A 19,756-nucleotide genomic window follows, 5' to 3' on the forward strand; every position below is an offset into this window, starting at 1 on the left:
GGCATCCACCTGGGATATAACCTACCTTGGATGCTGCCTGCAGCCTAGCAGAGTGGACACAGCTGCAGGAGTTGGAACAGCCTTTCCACCCCCCACACTGGGACAGAACACTGAGAGTGACTATTGTTTCCTGTTTGTTCTTTCACTCATGAGTAGTGCAACCTTCACTCTTATCACAGGCATGTTCCCAAAAGATTATTTCTTCTTAAATAAGGCCTAAAATGATTGTGCTGATTAAGCCATTGGCATTTTTTCCCAAGGTTACTGCACTGAGTCAATATTACCTACTGTGACTTAAGTCCACAGATTTCAGTCAAACCCATGCTGCAAGCCAGTCTTGATTTGCCATGAAAAATGTCAGTAATTCCATGTTGGGAACAGAGCTTTCAATAAACAGTGGCTGTGTCTAGTACATAAATCTTCATGCTTCTAGGACAATTTACTGTGCACCATACTGTGTTCCTTTGAATATTTCAGCACAGGTTTGTGAAATGGTTCTTAGCACAGTCTTAAATGCCTTTGACAACACACCATACAAGTTAAATTGTTAGTTGCTGTTAAGTATCCCAGCTAGCCTCTAAGTCAGGCAATTAAATAGATCATAGCTGCATCAAAGTTGCATAAACAGAACTGTTGCTATGTTTTCTATTCAGATGGGCTATTAGTCAGGAAACCAATATATCTATTTTCTTGTTGATAGAAGCAAATCTCTCCTGAACTATCTGACCGTCAATGAAAAACTGGAAATGCTGAAATAAAATTCAGAACATGGGACTTTCAAGTTATGTTCTCAGCTCTGATATTATCTTATAATAAATTCTGGCAGTGCCAAAGGAAGATATATACATACGTGGACTCTAGACTCAGGATTTAGTGACAATGTGTATGTCCAAGAAACTTTTGTTCATTTGTTAGACAGTCCTGAGCTGAAAATGCCTTCAAACACTTTCACCTTCTCGTATATCACCAATACATATTTATTAAAAAAATTACTATTTTACTGTAACATGGAAAAATGCAGTTAATGAGAGTGATATCATTTGTATGGGGAATGTCTGAGACAAGAGGGCTGAAAGAGGGCTGCAAAAAAGGTATCAGAATTAAAATACATGGGGAAGGCCATGTGTTCAAAAGTAACCTTATTGCTAGCTAAATCTAAAGTGAAATTAACCCTAACTCCTGTTTTGATGTGATTAATATGCCTTATACTATTTTGCTTCTCTGAGTACTGAGTTCAGCTTATATTTTACACAAGGAATATGCATCATAAGAGCATGAAGCAGCCACGAACTGGCTTTGGCAGGAAGAAGAACTTTATAGAATATATGCTTATTCTGTTTTTCAAAGACTTTCTAACTTGATGACTAAACACAAAAGACACTAGCTGACACAAATTGGGCTCTCCTGAAGCTGTTCCCCCAGGGTATTCTAGGACACATACCACAGATGCCCTGCCTCCAGCCCTTCAGGGACACGCCTGCTGAAGCACAGTCTCTGGAGTAAGTAGAGAGCACACTACACAGTGCAACTTCACTCTTCTCAGCGTTACAGGTGTCATACATGCATTTCTAAAGGACAGGAAAGGACATAGACATTATTATGTCAAGCTCATAGAAGAAGCAGGGAAACATATAACAATTCACAAGATAGTCAACAAATATATTTTTTAAAAGCATTATTACCAATGAAACTTAATATCTCCAAGAGAAAACATATGCAGATGAAAAACTATGCAAACCCGAGAACTAGCAAATCCATGACAGAAACTGTAGTGACATTATGTCTAACACTCATGAAGAAATGAAAAATGAGAAAGATAAGGGCACCTATAGTTCATTAAAACACTAAGAAATGTCTATACCAGTCTCCCATGAGGATGTACAATCTAGGACATGTCAAAATATGTCATCTTAAAATATACATAACTGAAAATGTTGCACAGTGATGATGGCACTTGTGTACGTATCTAGTGTGTAGATAAGATACACCCAATTACATGACAAGTGCAACAGAAACACAGAGCACTGACTTTGCTTTTCAAAGAGTGAACAATTCTCACTCTTTGAAACTTTGAAATCTTGAACTCATTTTTTGTATTTGCTTCTAGGTTGTGCAACAGATGTCAGTGGTGACAGTCACAATTATTTCCAGGGCTGCAGCCAAGAAGATCCATCTTACCTTGCATAAATTCTGATTTTGTTATTTTTCTAATCAGCATCAGTGAACTTCTTTGGGAACAGACACTATTGTAACCTCTTTCACTCCCCTAGGCCAGGCGACCTTCATGGCAGATCAGTCTCTGGACTAGATTAAACAACCCATTTAGACCAGTGCCTTACCTTGATGTACACAGAAGGGTCTACAACAGAATGGCAGGCAGCAAACACACTGCTTGTATTAGACAGAAGAGCACACCAATGCTGGGCAAATTTTTCTGAAGTGAGGAAAAATATTGTCCATAGTCACTTAAACCACATTACTATCTGAATCAATATTCTTATCTGGTACCACATAGAAGTAGAATGATCTGAATCATTTAGATAGTGCTGGATGGAAATACAAGTCATTAACACATCGAAGCGATAAGCATAGTTTGATGGGTGAGCAGCCATCTTCCTAAAAGGAAGGTTTCGCTTTCCAAGTGCTAGCAGTACTACTGCAGCTGGATTTGCAGAACATCTACAATACCTTCCCATTTGCATCAGTTTTTATCAAACTTTCCTAATTCTTTACAGTCAGATAATTTTTTATAGTCAAGCAATAACATCAAGCATGTAATAATCAGGGAGCTGCAGCTTTAATAGCATGTGACAATGCCTAGGAGAGCACAGTCTGAACCCTATATATATCCAAATCCAGTCAGAGTGATAAATCGGACAGGGCACCTATTACAGTACAACGCTTGCCTAAGTCAGTATTGTTGATAACTTCTTCCTTTTGACTTCAGCTGTAGTAACCAGATTGGATGCAGAACTTGTCCAAATGTTGACAACAAATGCTCTACCTTAAACCTAAATCACTCTCATTGATGCTGTGTGTGCTTTTCAAGTCATCAGTGAATAAGGTGTTGGCTCTCTTTCTCCAGCAGTGCTGTTTCTTGTTTTAAAATCAAAGTTGTAATCTTAAAGACCTGCAAAACCCAATGTGTCCTCTCTAGTAATAGCCTCAAAGGCAGTGGGTTTGGATGTTTATGAGATTTCTAAAGTTTTTTGATCATGTGAAAATTATTTAGCACTGATAAACTAAAGATGAAAAGTGTGGTACCTTTATCCACACTGTTCGAACAAGGATCTTCAAAGCTGTCCTCAACATCAAAACAGCTGGCTCTAGTTTTCCATGAGTTACCAAAAGCAGAAGCTGAATCTTCCACAGCTCCAGTGGCTGTTCTGAAGTCATCAGTCTGGATGTTATTGAAATTGCCACAAAGACCTCATGGGGGGGTGGGGGGTAGTGGGGAAAGAAAAGAAAAGAAGAAATCACTACCTGCATGGAAAAAGGAATGGCTTCTAGATGAACACTCAGCTCTATAATGGACTTTGCCTAAGAGAAACCCATTTTCCTTCAGAGACTTCCTGATGTTCCCACAAATCAGATAAGACACTGTCTTTAGAGTGTAATTATTATTTTTCTGCATTACAGTAGCACTTAGTGATAGCACAGAGATTGGAAGCTGCTTGAATGTGCTTTAGTAAACACTAGCAGACAGAGAATTATCTTCCCCAAAGGTTTATAAGCAAAGGAAATAACAAAAGAAAAACAAAATGGGTCAGAAAGACAGAATGTAATCCCATTTCACAGATAGGAAACAGAAGCACAAAAAGCTTAAATGATGTAAACAGGAGATTGGTGGCAAACCCCAGTACATAGTCTGTATTTCACAAGTCTCTAATGAAGGCCTGCTTAAACAGATAGAGTCTAAAAGACCTGCACACACAAAACATCACAGGGATGATCTAATTTTCTTCAGCAAATTGAAGGATTTAGCCAGTGCTTCTTTTCAGGACAGCTACAGATCTAACCAGCAGCTGTAACATACCAAAGTGAATATGAAATCAAATATTTTGTTCCCTTAAAGAGATAGACAGGCAGCTATAACTCAGTTTAAGAGAAAACTGAAAGAGGATGGTGTGTCCTACCAGATGTACGATTCTGAAAAGAATGATCTACTGTTATGGAGAGCTGCATTACAGGTTTCATTTGCACTCGAATCTGTACTCCAGCTGAGCTCAAGATTTTGATGAAAAATGTAGATTGTCTGAAGATGGTGATGCCACCTAAAGAAGAAAGAAAAAAAAGGAATGTATGCACTTGCAAATTTTTATGAAACTGAGTAAACAGGAATATCCATTTACCAATGCATCCAGTGTAACACAGGAATTCCCAGGTAGTCCCACACCTAGCCTAGTCTCCACCTAACAATGAGCAGAATCAGTTCTTTTCAGAGAAAGGAGCAGGAATCCCTCTGCAAACAGATGTAGGCTACTGTGGGGAAACTGTGAAGAAGGGTATTTACCTTTCCTTACTGGTAGCTTCACAATGAAATTGTTCATGTAGATATTTCCACAGGAACATATTTTTATAGTCTGCAGGGAAAAGAAAAAAGCCCTCAGTAGTGAATGCATATGACATGACAGACAGCAGCAACCTGACAAACTTCATTAAGCATCAAGGAATAGCATCTTCAGAACTTGATCACCTCTGTGGTCAATGTAACTCAGTGTCCAGACACCATAAAATAATGCAGGGAAAATCTCTAGACCCCTCTCCATAATCAACAGTTTTGATTGAATGCTCTCATACACCTAAAAGGTGAGCCATCTTTTTGAGAACTGCATGTGAGATGTTCTGTGTAGGTTTAGATCCATCTCATTGGAAATGTAACATGTGCAAAATGAGAGCTATCTGACTCAAACTCCCTCAGTAACCAATGGAGGGAGATAGGCCCCTCCAAAAGAACACCTCATACCTTAGGTGGGTTGACTTAACTTGTCCTTTGGAGATCCCCATTTTCCTTTATTGACTATAGAAGTAGGTTAAGATGTCAAACCTCCTAACAAGGTTAGGACTGCAACAGCTAAATTCCAGGTGTGCCAAATAGATCTGTATAATTTTAGGAGTGTATAAATACCAATCCTAACTCAGCTTCCTCTGAATTTAGTGTGAATCATGTCATAATTTTCAGTAGAAGCCTTTAGCCTTCATCTGGAGAATTCTGCTACTTCAGTCACTGCATTAGGAAAAACCTGAGGACTCAGAACTGTTGTAAAATAAAGAGGATCTTTTCTTTTAAAAGACTTAATCTTTCAAAAAGAAACAAATGAAAAAGTTTGAAGTCATGAAAAAGAGAAGGAAACTTGACTAGGATAATTTTTAGACATCTACCTCTAAAGAAAATGGAAAAGAATCGAAAAGAACTGGAAAGGAAATAACTCTTACAGGACAAGCCTAACAAACACATGCACTGCATCATCTGATGGTATTAATCTTCCCATCTCAGGACAGCAACAGACCAAAAATGAGTCCACTGTGTTAGAGAAATCACATATTTGAACCCGAATAAAAGTGATCTATTATGTGTCACTAATTAAAGCCAATTACTCACAGTTTTTCCTAGTGTGACTAATACATTCTTTAAGCAAGTCATTGTCTTTGATGTCCCACACTGAATGATCTCTCCAATCACCACAACTGTGTCATCCCTGTTCTGAAAAGACATGAAAAAAGGGATGTGCAGACATTGTTACAGGATGGGAGCTAGAAGGGGAAAAAGTATCTCTGAAAGACTAAGATGGAATAAGGAAAGAATAGGAGTATTTGATCTCTAACTGCAAACTGTATTTCATTGCCAAAATCAATAATGTTCATTAACTTTCCTGTGCAGTCTGTTTCCTTGCTATCAGCCTGTGTGGATCTCATATTTGCAGACAGTCATATTCAACCTTTTTGTGGAAATTTTTGCTCATCCACTTCCTTTTGACTATCACACGTAAAGAAAACTTCAGGAGAAATGCTTAAATCTACACTAATACATCAATTAAGAAAATAATTTAAATTAAAAAAATACAGCTATGTTGAAGCTGCAAAACTTTGAAGCTAAGCATCAGCAATTGACATGCCATTCATTGCAAATTCAAAAATTTATGGGGTTTAAGACTATGTGTTGAAATGCTTTGCTGAATTGGTGTCATTTAATTAAATTAAGTCATATAAAGCACAGTTTAATGCCTTATGCTACTCAAGAGATTTAGGAGTGAAATGGGAGATTGCTCATACCTTAGCTAGGACATAATGACAGTTGCCATGAAAATTGAATCTCTTGTTATCAAATGTTGTTATATGGAATCCTCCATCTATGTGGCAATTTCCTGAACAGGGCAGAGAGATACAGCTCCAGTGGCCTCCTTTGCAAGTACTGCGCAAAACCCAAAAACCAGCAGTTAGAATAAACACAGCTTCAAGGGAGCAAAGGTGATATGCCATTTGAATCTGCACAGATGCACCCTCTTTGTCTTTTTACCTTGTCTTCTCATTAAAACCTGGTGGGAAGAAGACTTAAGGCCCTTAAAGTGTGAAGTTTGAATGACTCTCAATGAGAGAGTGAAGTGCCCTGGGCTTTGAACTAACTCCCTCACAGAGACACTGAGATGGTCAAGCAAGAAATGTTTTTCAGGGCCTTAATTGTTTACTTGACCTTTTAAGGAAAGAAAGAACTTCCAACAGGATCTTGCAACATTTTGTGCTATTGATGCAACTATTCAGCAAGTTGCTGATGCAACATTTTGGCAGCTAATTGTGGAGGACCTGAGATAACGAGCAGTTATAATTCTTACACCTGTGCACACAAGAGGAAAACAGTTCTGCCACATAGGCTCAGGCTTTGAGAGGAGTAAGTGAGGACATGGCTAGATGGGAACCACCCAAAGCCCATTAATTTCAGTTACTCAAAATTGCAGGAAATATTAATCCAAAAGAATTTGCAGAACATATACCCCATCATGCATCACAGCACATTTCATTCCTTCCTAACATAAAGGTCAGGCCTATGGTCAAGAAATGATACTGTGTCACAGGAGCTCAAATAACATATACAACTGTTCATTCACCAGATGGGTATCAGAGCAAGAAATAAAACTGTTTTGAGAATAATATACCTAAAGTTGTATCAGCTTTCGCTAGTGCAGAGTGGAGATGGGTTCAAGCCACCAGGTTTTTTCTAAATCAAATCATTTTCAAGAACATGATTTTTGAGATCCAGGCCTTTATACAGCCTTTGTAAACCCAGAGACTGTTGGAAATGTCACTTATTAACATGGTCTGATTTCTTGCCTCGCTCTAGTGGCCAATGTCTCTGAATTAACCAGCAGAGTCTCATTTTTCTGCATTCTGAAATCTCAAGCTCAGTTTTCACAACCATTTTCAAGTGAGGGTGGTAATAACTGTGTGAGGTTGAAGACTACCTCTAAATTTCCCTGTACTGTTGAAATTCAGACCCAAGCTTTGCACTGTTATTTAAGATAAATATCGGGAAAAGGAAAAAAAAGTGAGAAAAGTACAAAATGCAACTCATCAATGCTCAGAAATAAATACTTCTGCCTTGTTAGTGCAATCAGGATCACATCAGTACCAGTTTTGGCAGGGAGTGGAGTAAGTTCCTCCAGATGAGTAGACTTTGCCTTGAAACATACAGGGGCAGCTGTCTCTGGGGATGCATTTCTTGCCACCGAGGTCATCAAGGATCGTTCCTGTTCAGACACATTGACTAGTTAATATTGCTTTGGTGAGTCTGGAAAACACCATCAGGGAAGATTAGAGTATGGAAAAAAACTCAGGAGTATTCAGCACTTCTTTGAACGAATGGGATACGTTTTAAGGAAAACACCCCAGATGTTAATGGATGGGAAATATTTCTTACTAGAGCTCAAATGAAAGCCATGAAGAACTCAAAGAATGTTTACTGTTATGAAATTTTTCCTCTGTCACAGGATTATCTAGTGTCAGATTGCAAGGATGTAAGCCAGTTTCCATTCTTTTCTAATAGTGAATCTAACAGAAACCAGAACCTCATCTTAGACTCTATTTCATGTACAAATTTACACATGCGCATACCTGGAAATGCATTTATATTATGTGTCACTTAACCTACATCAAGATCTAGTCTCACAACAGGGAGGCACCTCACCAGACATCTTCATCTGCATTCTTACTTCTAGAGTAAGAATTCTTACTTTCCACATCTGCACAGTTTTTTTTCTGCCTCTTTCTTAGAAATCTTTTCCTTTCTTCCTCCAGTGTCAGGATTTTGAATCTTTAGAGATCTGGTTCTTCCAAGAAGAAAGTTTTTAAATTATGCTAGAAGAAACAGTTTATTTGTTGTGTAAAATGCTAAAGAAAGGGAACAACCTCCCCTTTGTCCCCCGATGTGTGTGATCACTGGGAGAAGTGAACTGCCTTACCAGGAGGACAAAAACAGCCTTCTGTACATGGGGCTTTACAAATCTTGCTCCTTTCTGGATCTGCACATGTGTCAGCGCAGGAGTTTCCACATTCCATGTACTCCATGTTGTTTGGGCATTCCTGATCTGCAGGATCAAATGAAAATGGAATCTGTTAATGATGTACTTATAAGATCTCTCAAATCATTGCATCACTACCTGACTCCTTCTTCCTCCTTTCCTGCTTATCTTGTTTGCAAGACCTTATGTCCAGTTATGTCATGTTTGTTCAACCTCTAAAGGAACTTTTTATGGCCACTTTTACTTTACCTGCGGACAAAACAGTACTGCTGGGAAATATGAGCTATTTTACATTATCTTACTACCTCAAGGTTGGCTGATGTCATGATAGAAGCAATGAACACCAGATTCATTTATGGAGTCATAATAGTTTATTTTTGCCTGAAGCATTAGTCATTCTGGCATGAATTTTCTATCCCAATCCATACCAGCAGTTTGGGTGAACTACCTGTAGCTTTCCCTCTGGATTTACAGTGATTTCCTACTTGGTAACTGGACTACTGAGTAAGAAAGCGCAGGATAAGCTAAGTACAAACATATTATACTTTTCAATAACTACTTCTGTCTAGTTGTCAACATATGAAACAAGGTTATTTATGACTTAACTGTGCATGGTAAAATTCAAAAAAAGAACTGGAGAAAACTTACTTGCAAGAAGGAGGGGGGCTACATCAAGCTACAGTTCTATTTCAAGAGGCAAAATCAAATTAAATTTGTAGAAGCTTTTCCACTAACAATGTTTCTGCCTAAGTACTTCTACAGATTGATTCACAGTAGTTAACAGAGCCCCTAGCTTTGCTCCACTGGAATCAGAATACTTGCATAAATGTCTAACCTGAGAGAAATCTCCAGAACAGTAGTTACTTACAGCAGAGTTCTTTGGTTCTCCATTCCCCAGGGTCTCCCTTCCTCAGGACACAGTCTCGAGAGTACTGGTTTAACGTGCTGCATATGCAGCTGGAAACCAGATCAGAGTGAGAAGAATTAGCTGCACAGTGACACATATCTTCAGCACAGGTCTCTATGTAGTCATCAAATGCAACCACTTTGGGGCAGTTTCCGAAACGGGACATAAGTTTCTTGCATCTTTTTTTCTGTTTAAAAAAAAAAAAAAAAAGAAAAGCTATACTTGACATTTGACCACCTCTCGGGTTTATGGATATACAAGATTTCATTGATGACAAAATTCCAGGGCCAGAGGATAATTCAAGTTGGAAGGGACCTCAGGAGATTATCCAGTTTAACTTTCTGTCATGAGGGTTTTTTTTGGACTGGAAGCTGTCATTCAATTGTGCATTCTCCAGATATCTATTTCTCTAACACTATAATAGGATATTCTTTCAGCATTTTGCTCAAATTCATGTGTAAAGTCCTGAAAAATTCAGTTTAGTGCTTGCTCTGTAATTAGCATTTGTTTCAACACTATTTCTCCAGCACTGTAGTTCAGGAGGGGTTGTACTTCTTGGTCACACATACTTACATATATACTGCATCTATCGTCTTTCCTCCTAGGATGTCTTCCAGTATGGTCATCTGGACTCACATCAGCACACTTTTGTGATGGATCCTCTACTTTGTGGAAGTTCCCAAACTGTCTTGGATGCATTTTATATCCTGCAAAATCCCCAGATGCATGTCAGTAACTGTCTGCAATTCTTTAGATCAGTTAACGGGCTATAAAGATGCACTTAATTTTTGGGCTCTAAGGCAGTATGCACTTCACCAAATGCCCAAATTTAACCAGCATCCATATTATAAAGGATGAAAGCCTGATATAACTTCTGTTGAGCTAGAGCCAGGAACATGGCACACTTGTATCAAGGCCTGCTGTCAGCTGGGGAATTTAAAATCCCATGAAACTCTTGACCTTTCTATTGCATCTCATCATTTCCAAAGACTTTGGTTTGTTTAGGGTGTATTTGATCTTACAGAGTTTTGTATTTGCATGTATAACAGTCACACATTTTAACTTGCCTTCTACTATCAGAACCTAATGTAAAGCCTTAGGCGTGTATGTTCTATAATATTCTCTACCCTCCCCCCCCCCAGTGTTTAACAGACAGATTCCTGACCAGATCTATTCTCCTATACTAACTCAGTCCCCTAAATATTAATTATTTCCACTAAAGCATTGTTTTCAGGTGCTTTACCACTAATGTTTTTGGAAACAGGTGATCTTTTAAAGCTCTGAGCTCTTGGAGCCATGTGATTTTCCAAGGATCTCAACTGACATTAAAGAACATAAAGAACAAAGTTTCAAGATGAGTTACTTCATGTAGATATGGGATTTTTCTTCCTGATAAGAGGAAATGAGAAATTTTGAACCCTTACATGCAGTGGATTTTAGCCTGGACAAGCATACTGAATTCTGCCTGCTCATCCCAGAGAGAAAGATGTATTCAGGAAAGATGTGGTAGGCCATGTGGTCCCCAGGCATGGGAACCTGTTTTGTGTGGAACAAGATGCATATGAGAAGAGTTTGGTTTTCTTAGAGCAATGGTTCTCAGTAGAAAACTCTTTCTTCATAAAAAACTGAGCCACCTTTAGTTTTCACATATCGCACTTGTGAAGTATAGGGCACAAACATGATTAAAATGTGTCCAATACCTAATAAAAAATATGAAAATGATCCCCCCAAATATATTACTACAAATGGTACTTTTAATCAAATCTCAGGATTCTTTCTGAATGGGTGAGGTAGGTGACCATATTCTTCTGGTGACTTAAGAAGCCCGGGTATTATATTAAGGGATATTGTTATTACCTTGGCTTCAGTCCTGCAGTTAATATCTCAAGATGCAGGTTTCTCTTCACTCATACAACCTTCTGCAGGAGTTAGCTATTTGTAATATCTGAAGGTGTCAGTGGATGGCACCACAGTTTCTTCCAAGATGCTCAGTGAAATCTCTGTGATTTCTCTGATGCTTTCATTTCATTATAGAGACAAAAATAATCACATGTGGAATGATTAAAATGGAAGAAGAGAAAATGCAATCGTGCATTTCCTTAAAGTATGTTATTATCAATGGGAAACCTGGCAATGTTGCTGCATGATAGCCAAGCAATTAATTTGGGTCAAAGAGGTTTGAGACTCTTGCAAGTTTGAAAACAGCAGAGAAGCCCAAATCATCCCAGAAGCTCTTAAAATACATCTCCTGTATATGAAAATGTTCATGTGCCTGTCAGGAAATCCAAAACCCTGCTAAATATACAGATATCAAGTTTTATGTCATGTATTAAGAGGTCTGTTCTGTGTGGAATATGCTGTATTTATGACCTACCATCCAAAATCAAATCATTCTTCTCACTGCCATCATAGTTCCCACATAGACCACATATTTTCTCTTTATATGTTTCTTCCAGGTCCAGCTACAAAAGAGGAAACACAGAGTTTAAAGGCTTTTCTCCACATCAGCAGCACGTTACAAAGTGATTCATGCAGAAATGCTCATTCCCAGTTTGTAGCAGTCTCCTCTTCTTTTACAACACTGTCATAAAACTTACCTGTAGACAGATTGAATTCAAATGTGAAGATAATCCTCTAGCAACTGTCATTCCTACCTACTAAAGAGCTAAGTGAAGCATGCTGAACACTGGACTAATCCTTGAACCAGTGTCTCCTAGTATAGAGACACTGGTATATAGACATTTTGTATCTCTTGCATGGTACCACAGCTCCTCTCCAGGCAGGTCAGATAACTGTGCTCTAATGCTGGATGCTGCAAAGAAGCACCCTCTAGTTAGCTTTTAGTCGTATCTAAGAGTTTTTCCAGTCCATAGGGTAAATGGAAACCTTTATAGCACTTCTAGGGATGGGTCTGCCCAGCATTACTTGTTTTGCCCATAGTTGGGGGGAATAAAGATCCAGGTTAGCACACTATTGCCTTGCTAGATAAAACTACATCACCTAATCACTCTTACATACTTGGAGGATAGTACTGGCATCACTCACGTCCACAAAAAAAAAAAGGCGATACTTTTCCTACAAGTGTGTCACCCTAAAATTGTGTCCACTCTGCAATCATGTACAGGTACTGCATTCAGTATTTTAGGTATTAATTAGTACAGGGGAAGGAGGGAAGCAAATACTTCAATAAATCAGAATTTCAGTGTCACTTGATTGCTTCCGGGGTTTTTTTCTCTCTATTCACCTTTTACCCTCTCTCTATCTCTGAACTGTAAAACATGACACACAACTTCCACTTAGTTAATCTCAGTCCTGATTGTGAAGGATAAGTGTTCACACACAAAAGTGTAAATACACTGTTGAAGAAGAGGATATTACAGGGTAGATCTTTAGAGGGAAATTCTCTCATAGCATGGCTTTGGAATGACAGAGGCCAATGTCTGAACAAGGTCACACAGATTAGTTTCCCATGCAAGATGTGCATGAAACAGAGGGTAATTAGCAAGTCAGAGCTGGAGGGACTAGCTGTGTTGCTGTCAGTGCCCCAAGGAGCAAGGAAGTAACTACAGATATGTTACATCCAGGGTTAACAGTGACAACTTTTGTCACATAAAATCAGTTGGAAATGCCTAGGAGTTGTGACTCCATGAACTCCATGACCCTGCCCCACAAAACTATTACCTAGTTTGGTATTTCCCTATCAGCTTATGGATACAGTGACACCTCTCTCCCACAATTTCTTTCATCAACACAGTGCCTGCATCCAGCTCTGCTTTTCATCATTGATGAGTTTCACCAGGAGAAAAACAACTAACTGGTTGTTCATACTAGGAGAGTGTCAGCCCAGTTCCACTTGAGTGTCAGGCCCAGCTTGGAAGTGACTTGGAAGTAAGTACAGGTGTCCTCAATCAGGATGCTCTTCAAGCTGAAGGGCATGGGGATCCTGGAAATTGGAGGGAACAAAAGAGATTGCATTAAAAAAAAAAAAAAAGACTGATGTAATGCTCACAGAGATATAGGAAGAAAACCTAGAGTCAAAATGAACTAAATAAGATGTGGGAACAGTCTTTTCAAAATCAGCCTTCATCCATCCAATGCACTGAATTTAGGTGTGATCACATTGTCCACTGTGACCTTTTACTCACCTTAATCCACAACACTAAGTATTTTGGTCATTTGTTGATACTACATTACCCACTCAACAGATACCAAAGGAGCTCTGCTTGTTTACATATCCTAGGACCTAACACAAAAGTTTATAAGGAACAAGAAGACAATATTGGGAAAATGCCCTCCCCATGAGGACACTGCAGATTATCATCATCCCTCCAGGATTTCCTTGACATTTGGGATTTGCAGAGATGTGAAAAGACCTCTGTTCTGTTACTCACCTGCTGATGCGACTCAGACATTAGTTTTCCCTCTTATCAAGACAATTACTGTTCATTTTCCCAGCCTAAAAAACTTAGAAATTCAGAAAATGGCTAAAATTTAAGAGATTTCTTATCCCTTTGATTTAGAAGACACATATGGGCTTTGGTGCTATAATTACAACTAGTGACGAATGCTGTTCTGTGTTTGGTTGTTTCTAGAAGGCTGTCAAGAGAAGACAGCCCATATGCTTGCAATTTTCTCTCCAGAAGATTGTGAGGGGTTTTCCCAGAGTCAAAGATTGCCTTGGTCCTTCATAATTAAATGCTAGGAGAAGAACTCAGTGCTTCTCATGAGGACTACCCTTAAAATTGTGCCCAACTTACAACAGTACAGTCTTTACTCACTTGTTCCCGTTCACGGTGATGCCTGTCTCCTTCACCTCCAAGATCACTCCATCAATGGTGACAGTGAAGTAGATCAGGAAGTTATTCTTGTCACTGCGTCTGATCTGAATGTTAAAGTCCTGGTAGCTGTCATTGCAGTGTGAAGCGAAGACATATGTGCAGGTTCCAGGAAAAGTAAACTTAACATGGTCGAATGTATGAAAGTGGAAATTGCCCCAGGTGGCACATTCACTCCTACCGACAGTAGAGACCTGGACTAAAGAAAAAGTCATAGGAAGAGAGCTTAGAAATTCACCCCATATGAGGTGCTTTGCCCTTTTTTTGTTGAAAAATATGAAAGGAGAGATTTTTCAAAGGGAAAAAATAATAACTCCTGGAAGATACTAGCCTGTGGGAAGGAGTTTCATCTCCCTGATCTTTTGAAGTCAATGGCAGAGAAACCTCCAATGTAAGCAGATTAGCCCTGGCTCCTTTAGGTTAACAGTGAAGCAGAATGGGTTCAGCTTCCCTACCTTACATATCTGCCTAATAAGATTCTCAAAACTGCATGCATCTCTCCATTGTCTATAAAGATTGTGTCTATATTTACACAATAGACCTATCCAAAGTCTTGTATTGAGTCCCTTTCAGGAGATATCATAGGTGGCATGACTACAGCAAAATAGCAGCCACTGGTCTCATGGTTAAGGCTGCTACCACCTTAAGCAGACAGCTAAGAGCTACTTGTTCTTTCTTTTCAACCAAAACTCATGTTTTGGACCTCTAAGTTGTACCTCTGTCAAATGCATAGATACATACCCTAAGTGCATATAAGATATCACTTCAGAAAGTCATTTTCATGCCACTGAGCTTCACAAAGACAACGTGAATTACCCTGAATTAAATCATACATGTTTGCTACAAAATGCATTTAGTATTTCTTCTAGGGTCATCTGAAAGAATGATGAATGAAAATGGGCAGATTTCTTTGTGTTGTTTAGGTAGCTTGTTTAGGAATATCGACATAGAATCATCCATCACAGATCAAATAAAAAAACAATGTAATAAAAAATTAATGCACTCAGTGAATTCTAAAATATTATTGAATATTCCTGCCTAAGAACCACCAGGGGAAAACTGAGAAATTCAGATCTTAATGCTAGAAACATGCAACACAAACTCAAGTGCCATGAAGTCCTTACAGAAACACTCCCTTTTTAAAGGGACTGTTATTTGCCATAGGTTGTTGCAGCACTGAAGTGGAGTAGAGCAATTTAGCATTTTTCTACACAATAATGAGGGCAAATGAGAAAGCTTGGCTATTCTTGGAAGTAGAATTGCTAGAATTACTAAGACAGCAATAACTGTTACATCAGTTGTTTGTGCATTAAGCCGTTGGGAAAAGTGTAAGACATTCAAAATCAAACCAGGAGATAAGAGTGCAGCAGACCACAAAAAATGTGATTATTCCTAATGCAACATTTCTTGCTGGTCAATCAAGCCTAGCTGCATTATGATACATACTCCTTCTATAAAAAGTATAAGTGAAATATGTTGAAAAGGGTATCACCTTTTTTTTTTTTTTGTGATGCAACCTGCATCCAGAGGGTCTCCTCTTAAAGATTAGTCACTTAGGACACAAAATAGTTGATACACTACCTACTAATGGAAGTAAAAAAGTAAAATACTTAAATGGTTGACAATAAGGATGAAAATGTACAATGTTAAACAGTGTCTGGCATGTCTACAGCTCTTACATGAATATGTTACACATTTTAACTTGTCAACTCTATTTTTCACCTATGGAGAGCAAAATGAGAGTAAGTAATGTGAGAATTAGATTTTTTTCTTACCTATCTGAACAGGTTCTTTGCCCTTGCAACAACTCCAAATTAGGCAGAAGATCCAAAATGATCCCCCCTTTTTTATTCCCATCTTGCCATGGAGCAGTAACTTGAAAATCCTTTCAGGGAAGTGTTTTTTCTTGGCTTATAGGCAGATTTTTATAGTCCAGGAGTTTGGCATGAGAACAAAACATTGATGGCAGGGTCCCTGAAAGGTGGAGCTTCATTAAATTTTCTTTCAGTTGTTCATATTAGCACCCAGCAACCTTCTGTCTTTCAGAAAAGACAGGTATCCAGTTCTCTCTTGCTTTATGGGAAAAGAGAGTTGTCCTTGTCTAATTTCCACTTTTTAATATAGGTACCCCCACCTTTCTCCTACATTGTTGTTATTTCTTTGGCAACAATAGTTTTTCTTCTTCAGAACATCTGATTAGTTAAAAGCAATTACTGGCCTCTTTCAGAGCTTTGCTCTGGCTTGCATATCAGCACAGTCCCCCAGCTCAAGAAAACTTTTTTGTTACCTCTGCTAACTTTGAATCACTAATGGTGACCTCTAAATGTTAGAGCAAAAAGTATTGTAAGGTCAAGCATAATGTATGGCTTATTTAGAGCAAAATCTTATGGCAGGAGGGCATTGTCCTTTAAGAAGTGTATCCAAAAGATCTTACAAAAAAGACCAAAGACTGACTGCTTCAACAGATCAGGAACAACACTAGGCCACAAAGTGCAAAATTCTCACATGTACTGCACAAATGGGATATAATCATACCAGTCAGTCATAGGAAGGTAATTTATTCTTTATGCACACAGAGGCAGTGGTTTCTCCAAACATCATAAAGAAGCAGTGCCCAAGTCCCATCACCTCCTAAATTATGCTGCTGCAAAAGTGTCCCTTGGTTCTTTCAAAGTACTTTAATACCCTATCACAGACCCATAAAAAATCCAGCAGATTCAGTCATGAGCTCTACGGTCTGTAGGACATCCTGTTACAGATGTTTGATATCAGTAATTTTAGAGTTTCTTCTAGGGATTTGCTTGCTTGGTTGACACTAGCATTTCTTCACGTCATCCATGTCATGGGGGGACTGCTTCTGACATAGAGGAAGCCTCTCACCTAGACCCAACAAATCAAACACAGATGACACACTTCCAGCTGCTCCATGCCCCTTTGGGTATATACTAATGCCAGAGTGATTGTCAGTAGTAAGTGGGCACGAATATAATTGAAGGTGGACATAGGGCTCACTCTGGTTGCAAGGCTTCAGGTTGAGCTTGTGCAGGCACCCACTGGGATATATGCATGCCCTTTTATCTGGCTGGCAGACAGTAAGCTGGTCCTTGAGAACAGTCTCTTGCTCACTGCTTTACCAAGCTTTCTGGTATTGACACAGTTGAGTGAACCAAAGATGGCCTACTGCTTCTTTCAGCTGCTGCCCCTGCACAGTTGTGAAGTGGCTTAAAGAACTGCAGGTGCAAATATCTGCCAGAGGAAGATTTGCTGCTGCAGTTGCTCTAAAGAAAATTCAGCAGTAGCGGGCAAGAGCATTGTGCAGTACATGAAACATGAGTTCATGTTACCCCTTTGCCACTGTCCGTGTCCCATTAATTCCATTGTCAGTTGCATTTGAGGCAGGGCACTATTGGAAGGCAAAGTCTGTTCTTGAAGCCCTGCCATTTTGGCTGGAATACAGAACCAACAGACTTTATGGCACTGGTGATGGAAATAATGGACTCCTGCTGCTTTTCCTTTTAATCACAACACATCTTCCCTTCTGATCTCCATCCAAATAGGTACAAAGTAAACCATGATAATATCTAGTAGATAAACCTAACCACGAGAATATGACATTGTAGATATGAGGATGGTCTGAAATAAATACAGTGCAACAGTAACACTCAATTCAGCATATTCTCATGGTAACTTTCAAATTGAGTTCTTGTTCATGCCACAAAACAGGGCTAATGGCAGGTGTGGGGAAGGGCAGTGAAGGCCAGGAGGAAAAGCGCATAGGTCAGTAAATCACAGACACAGACAAAGAGAGTTTAACTGAGGACAAAGATGGAAAGATGAAAGGTAATAATTTTCCAAAATCAAAGCTAGTGTCAAAATCCAAATGTAGAACTCTGTTGAGATAAAGTCCATAATTTTTTAATCATGGTACTCTTCTTTCCCCAGTCCCGCCCAGGCAATCAAGGCATTTTGGTATGAGAGCAGAAAGAAGAATAAGATTCTAGGAATATGATTCCTGACTCTAGAAAAAAATCCCTTTATTCCCACTGAGCAGTACAAAAGTAGCAGGAACCACGTATTAACTCCTTGCCAAAGATACCCTTCAGGTTGGAGTAGTCCTTTGATGAAAAATACATAGTGAGGTTGACCAGTGCAACTCCCAGCCCTTTGTCTTCTGTGCGTGGGGCAGTTCAAAAGACATGATTTCCCCCGTAAGCCCAACTTAGCACTTAGGGTCATGGGAAGAGCATGGAAAGCACATGTTAGAACTGTGTTCAAGGAACAGAGAGAATAAAACAAATAACTCACTGAACCGACATCCACTTATGCTCTACTCAGCAGAGAAAGTAATATCAGTCATCTGGGATCCTCCTCGAAGAAAAGCAAGAGTACAACTCCTGCTACTCAAAGAAACAGGACACTCAGTCCTCTTCCTTTGCATCTCGACATTTTCTTACCTCTGCTTGTCTGCTCTGTCATTTTTGCCATTCCTTTGCCATTTCTTGGGGAACAGAGTTCCTGTCAGTGACTAACCAGAGCTGCTGCTTCTGGCTTCTCCACCGATACTGCAGGCTACACTCCTTAGAAATCACTGGATGCTTCACTCCCCTGAAATGATTTCAGGGCTACTGACATGGGAAGGATATTTGCATTCAAATGAAGTTTTTATATTCAAGTGTGGCAACACTGAAGTTTTCAGAGAAAACACATGGAAGCTTTCAGAAGGAAATTCAGACTGACAGGGAGCTTATAGACTATGTTGATCACTTACCACTGAATCATTGCTATTGCTGGCATGCAAGAGATAACTATTCCCCCTGCAGTGACATACTGGGATTAATAACTCTTCTCTTTATTGGATTCTGAGGTATAAGAGGCCTTCCCTCTTCTGCAGCTGTATTACCAAAAAGAACAATTCTTCTTGGCCCCTTTACCGCCCATTTCATGGATCATTTGCCATTAAAGGGTATGTGATTTTAGTAAATACAATAGGTAAATATTAACTTAGCTTCTTTATCACCACTGACTCACTGAAGATAAACCGTCATGAAGCTAATGTAATACAGCAGTGACTCACATCTCATATTTTTTGCTACAAACTTGGTAAAGAGGCACTCAAATAGGGGGCATCTGGTGAATTAATATCCAGCCACTGTACTGAAGTCTGGCAGTTGAATTCGTATCATATCCTTCTGTCAAAAGGTGATTCAATACATACTGTAAAGCATCAAGGCCATCCCGGATCAGTCCAAACACTTGTGGGGTTCAGCTTGGAAATCCTCTAATATTCCACTTCATTCAGGCGAAGTTGGTACTGCTTCTTAAAAGGAGTATCCACTATAAAATGGTGTTTTACAAGCACTGCCTAAATAATAACTCTAAAGAAATGATGCATGTTTCATTAACAAGGTAATGTTAGCCAGGAAAACAATTCATTTGGATTTAGTGTCAAGCCTTCTTGTGCCAGTAATCCATATGACAAAAAAAGTCTGAAGTGAATTTGG

The 19,756-nt window shown here is 39.1% G+C and overlaps 1 protein-coding gene across 2 annotated transcripts in view; it reads right to left on the bottom strand.

Annotated features, from left to right (window-relative positions):
• LOC116788360 (mucin-5B) overlaps positions 1-18,860 on the bottom strand; it is a 46,076-nt gene extending 27,216 nt beyond the window's left edge. For both annotated transcript variants that reach the window (XM_032691140.1, XM_032691141.1), the window contains exons 1-16: positions 18,710-18,860; positions 16,031-16,229; positions 14,199-14,454; positions 13,249-13,363; positions 11,795-11,882; positions 9,994-10,127; positions 9,382-9,607; positions 8,454-8,579; positions 7,625-7,742; positions 6,274-6,412; positions 5,603-5,704; positions 4,514-4,583; positions 4,137-4,274; positions 3,265-3,429; positions 2,340-2,434; positions 1,442-1,568 (exon numbers count right to left, since the gene is read on the bottom strand). In XM_032691140.1, coding sequence (XP_032547031.1) covers positions 1,442-1,568; positions 2,340-2,434; positions 3,265-3,429; positions 4,137-4,274; positions 4,514-4,583; positions 5,603-5,704; positions 6,274-6,412; positions 7,625-7,742; positions 8,454-8,579; positions 9,382-9,607; positions 9,994-10,127; positions 11,795-11,882; positions 13,249-13,363; positions 14,199-14,454; positions 16,031-16,112 — 1,981 coding nt within the window. In that variant the 5' untranslated portion in view covers positions 16,113-16,229; positions 18,710-18,860. The remainder of the gene's footprint in view (positions 1-1,441; positions 1,569-2,339; positions 2,435-3,264; positions 3,430-4,136; positions 4,275-4,513; positions 4,584-5,602; positions 5,705-6,273; positions 6,413-7,624; positions 7,743-8,453; positions 8,580-9,381; positions 9,608-9,993; positions 10,128-11,794; positions 11,883-13,248; positions 13,364-14,198; positions 14,455-16,030; positions 16,230-18,709) is intronic.
• Between the last annotated feature and the right edge of the window lie 896 nt (positions 18,861-19,756).

Source organism: Chiroxiphia lanceolata, chromosome 6 (genome assembly GCF_009829145.1).
Source record: "Chiroxiphia lanceolata isolate bChiLan1 chromosome 6, bChiLan1.pri, whole genome shotgun sequence".
NCBI lineage: Eukaryota > Metazoa > Chordata > Aves > Passeriformes > Pipridae > Chiroxiphia > Chiroxiphia lanceolata.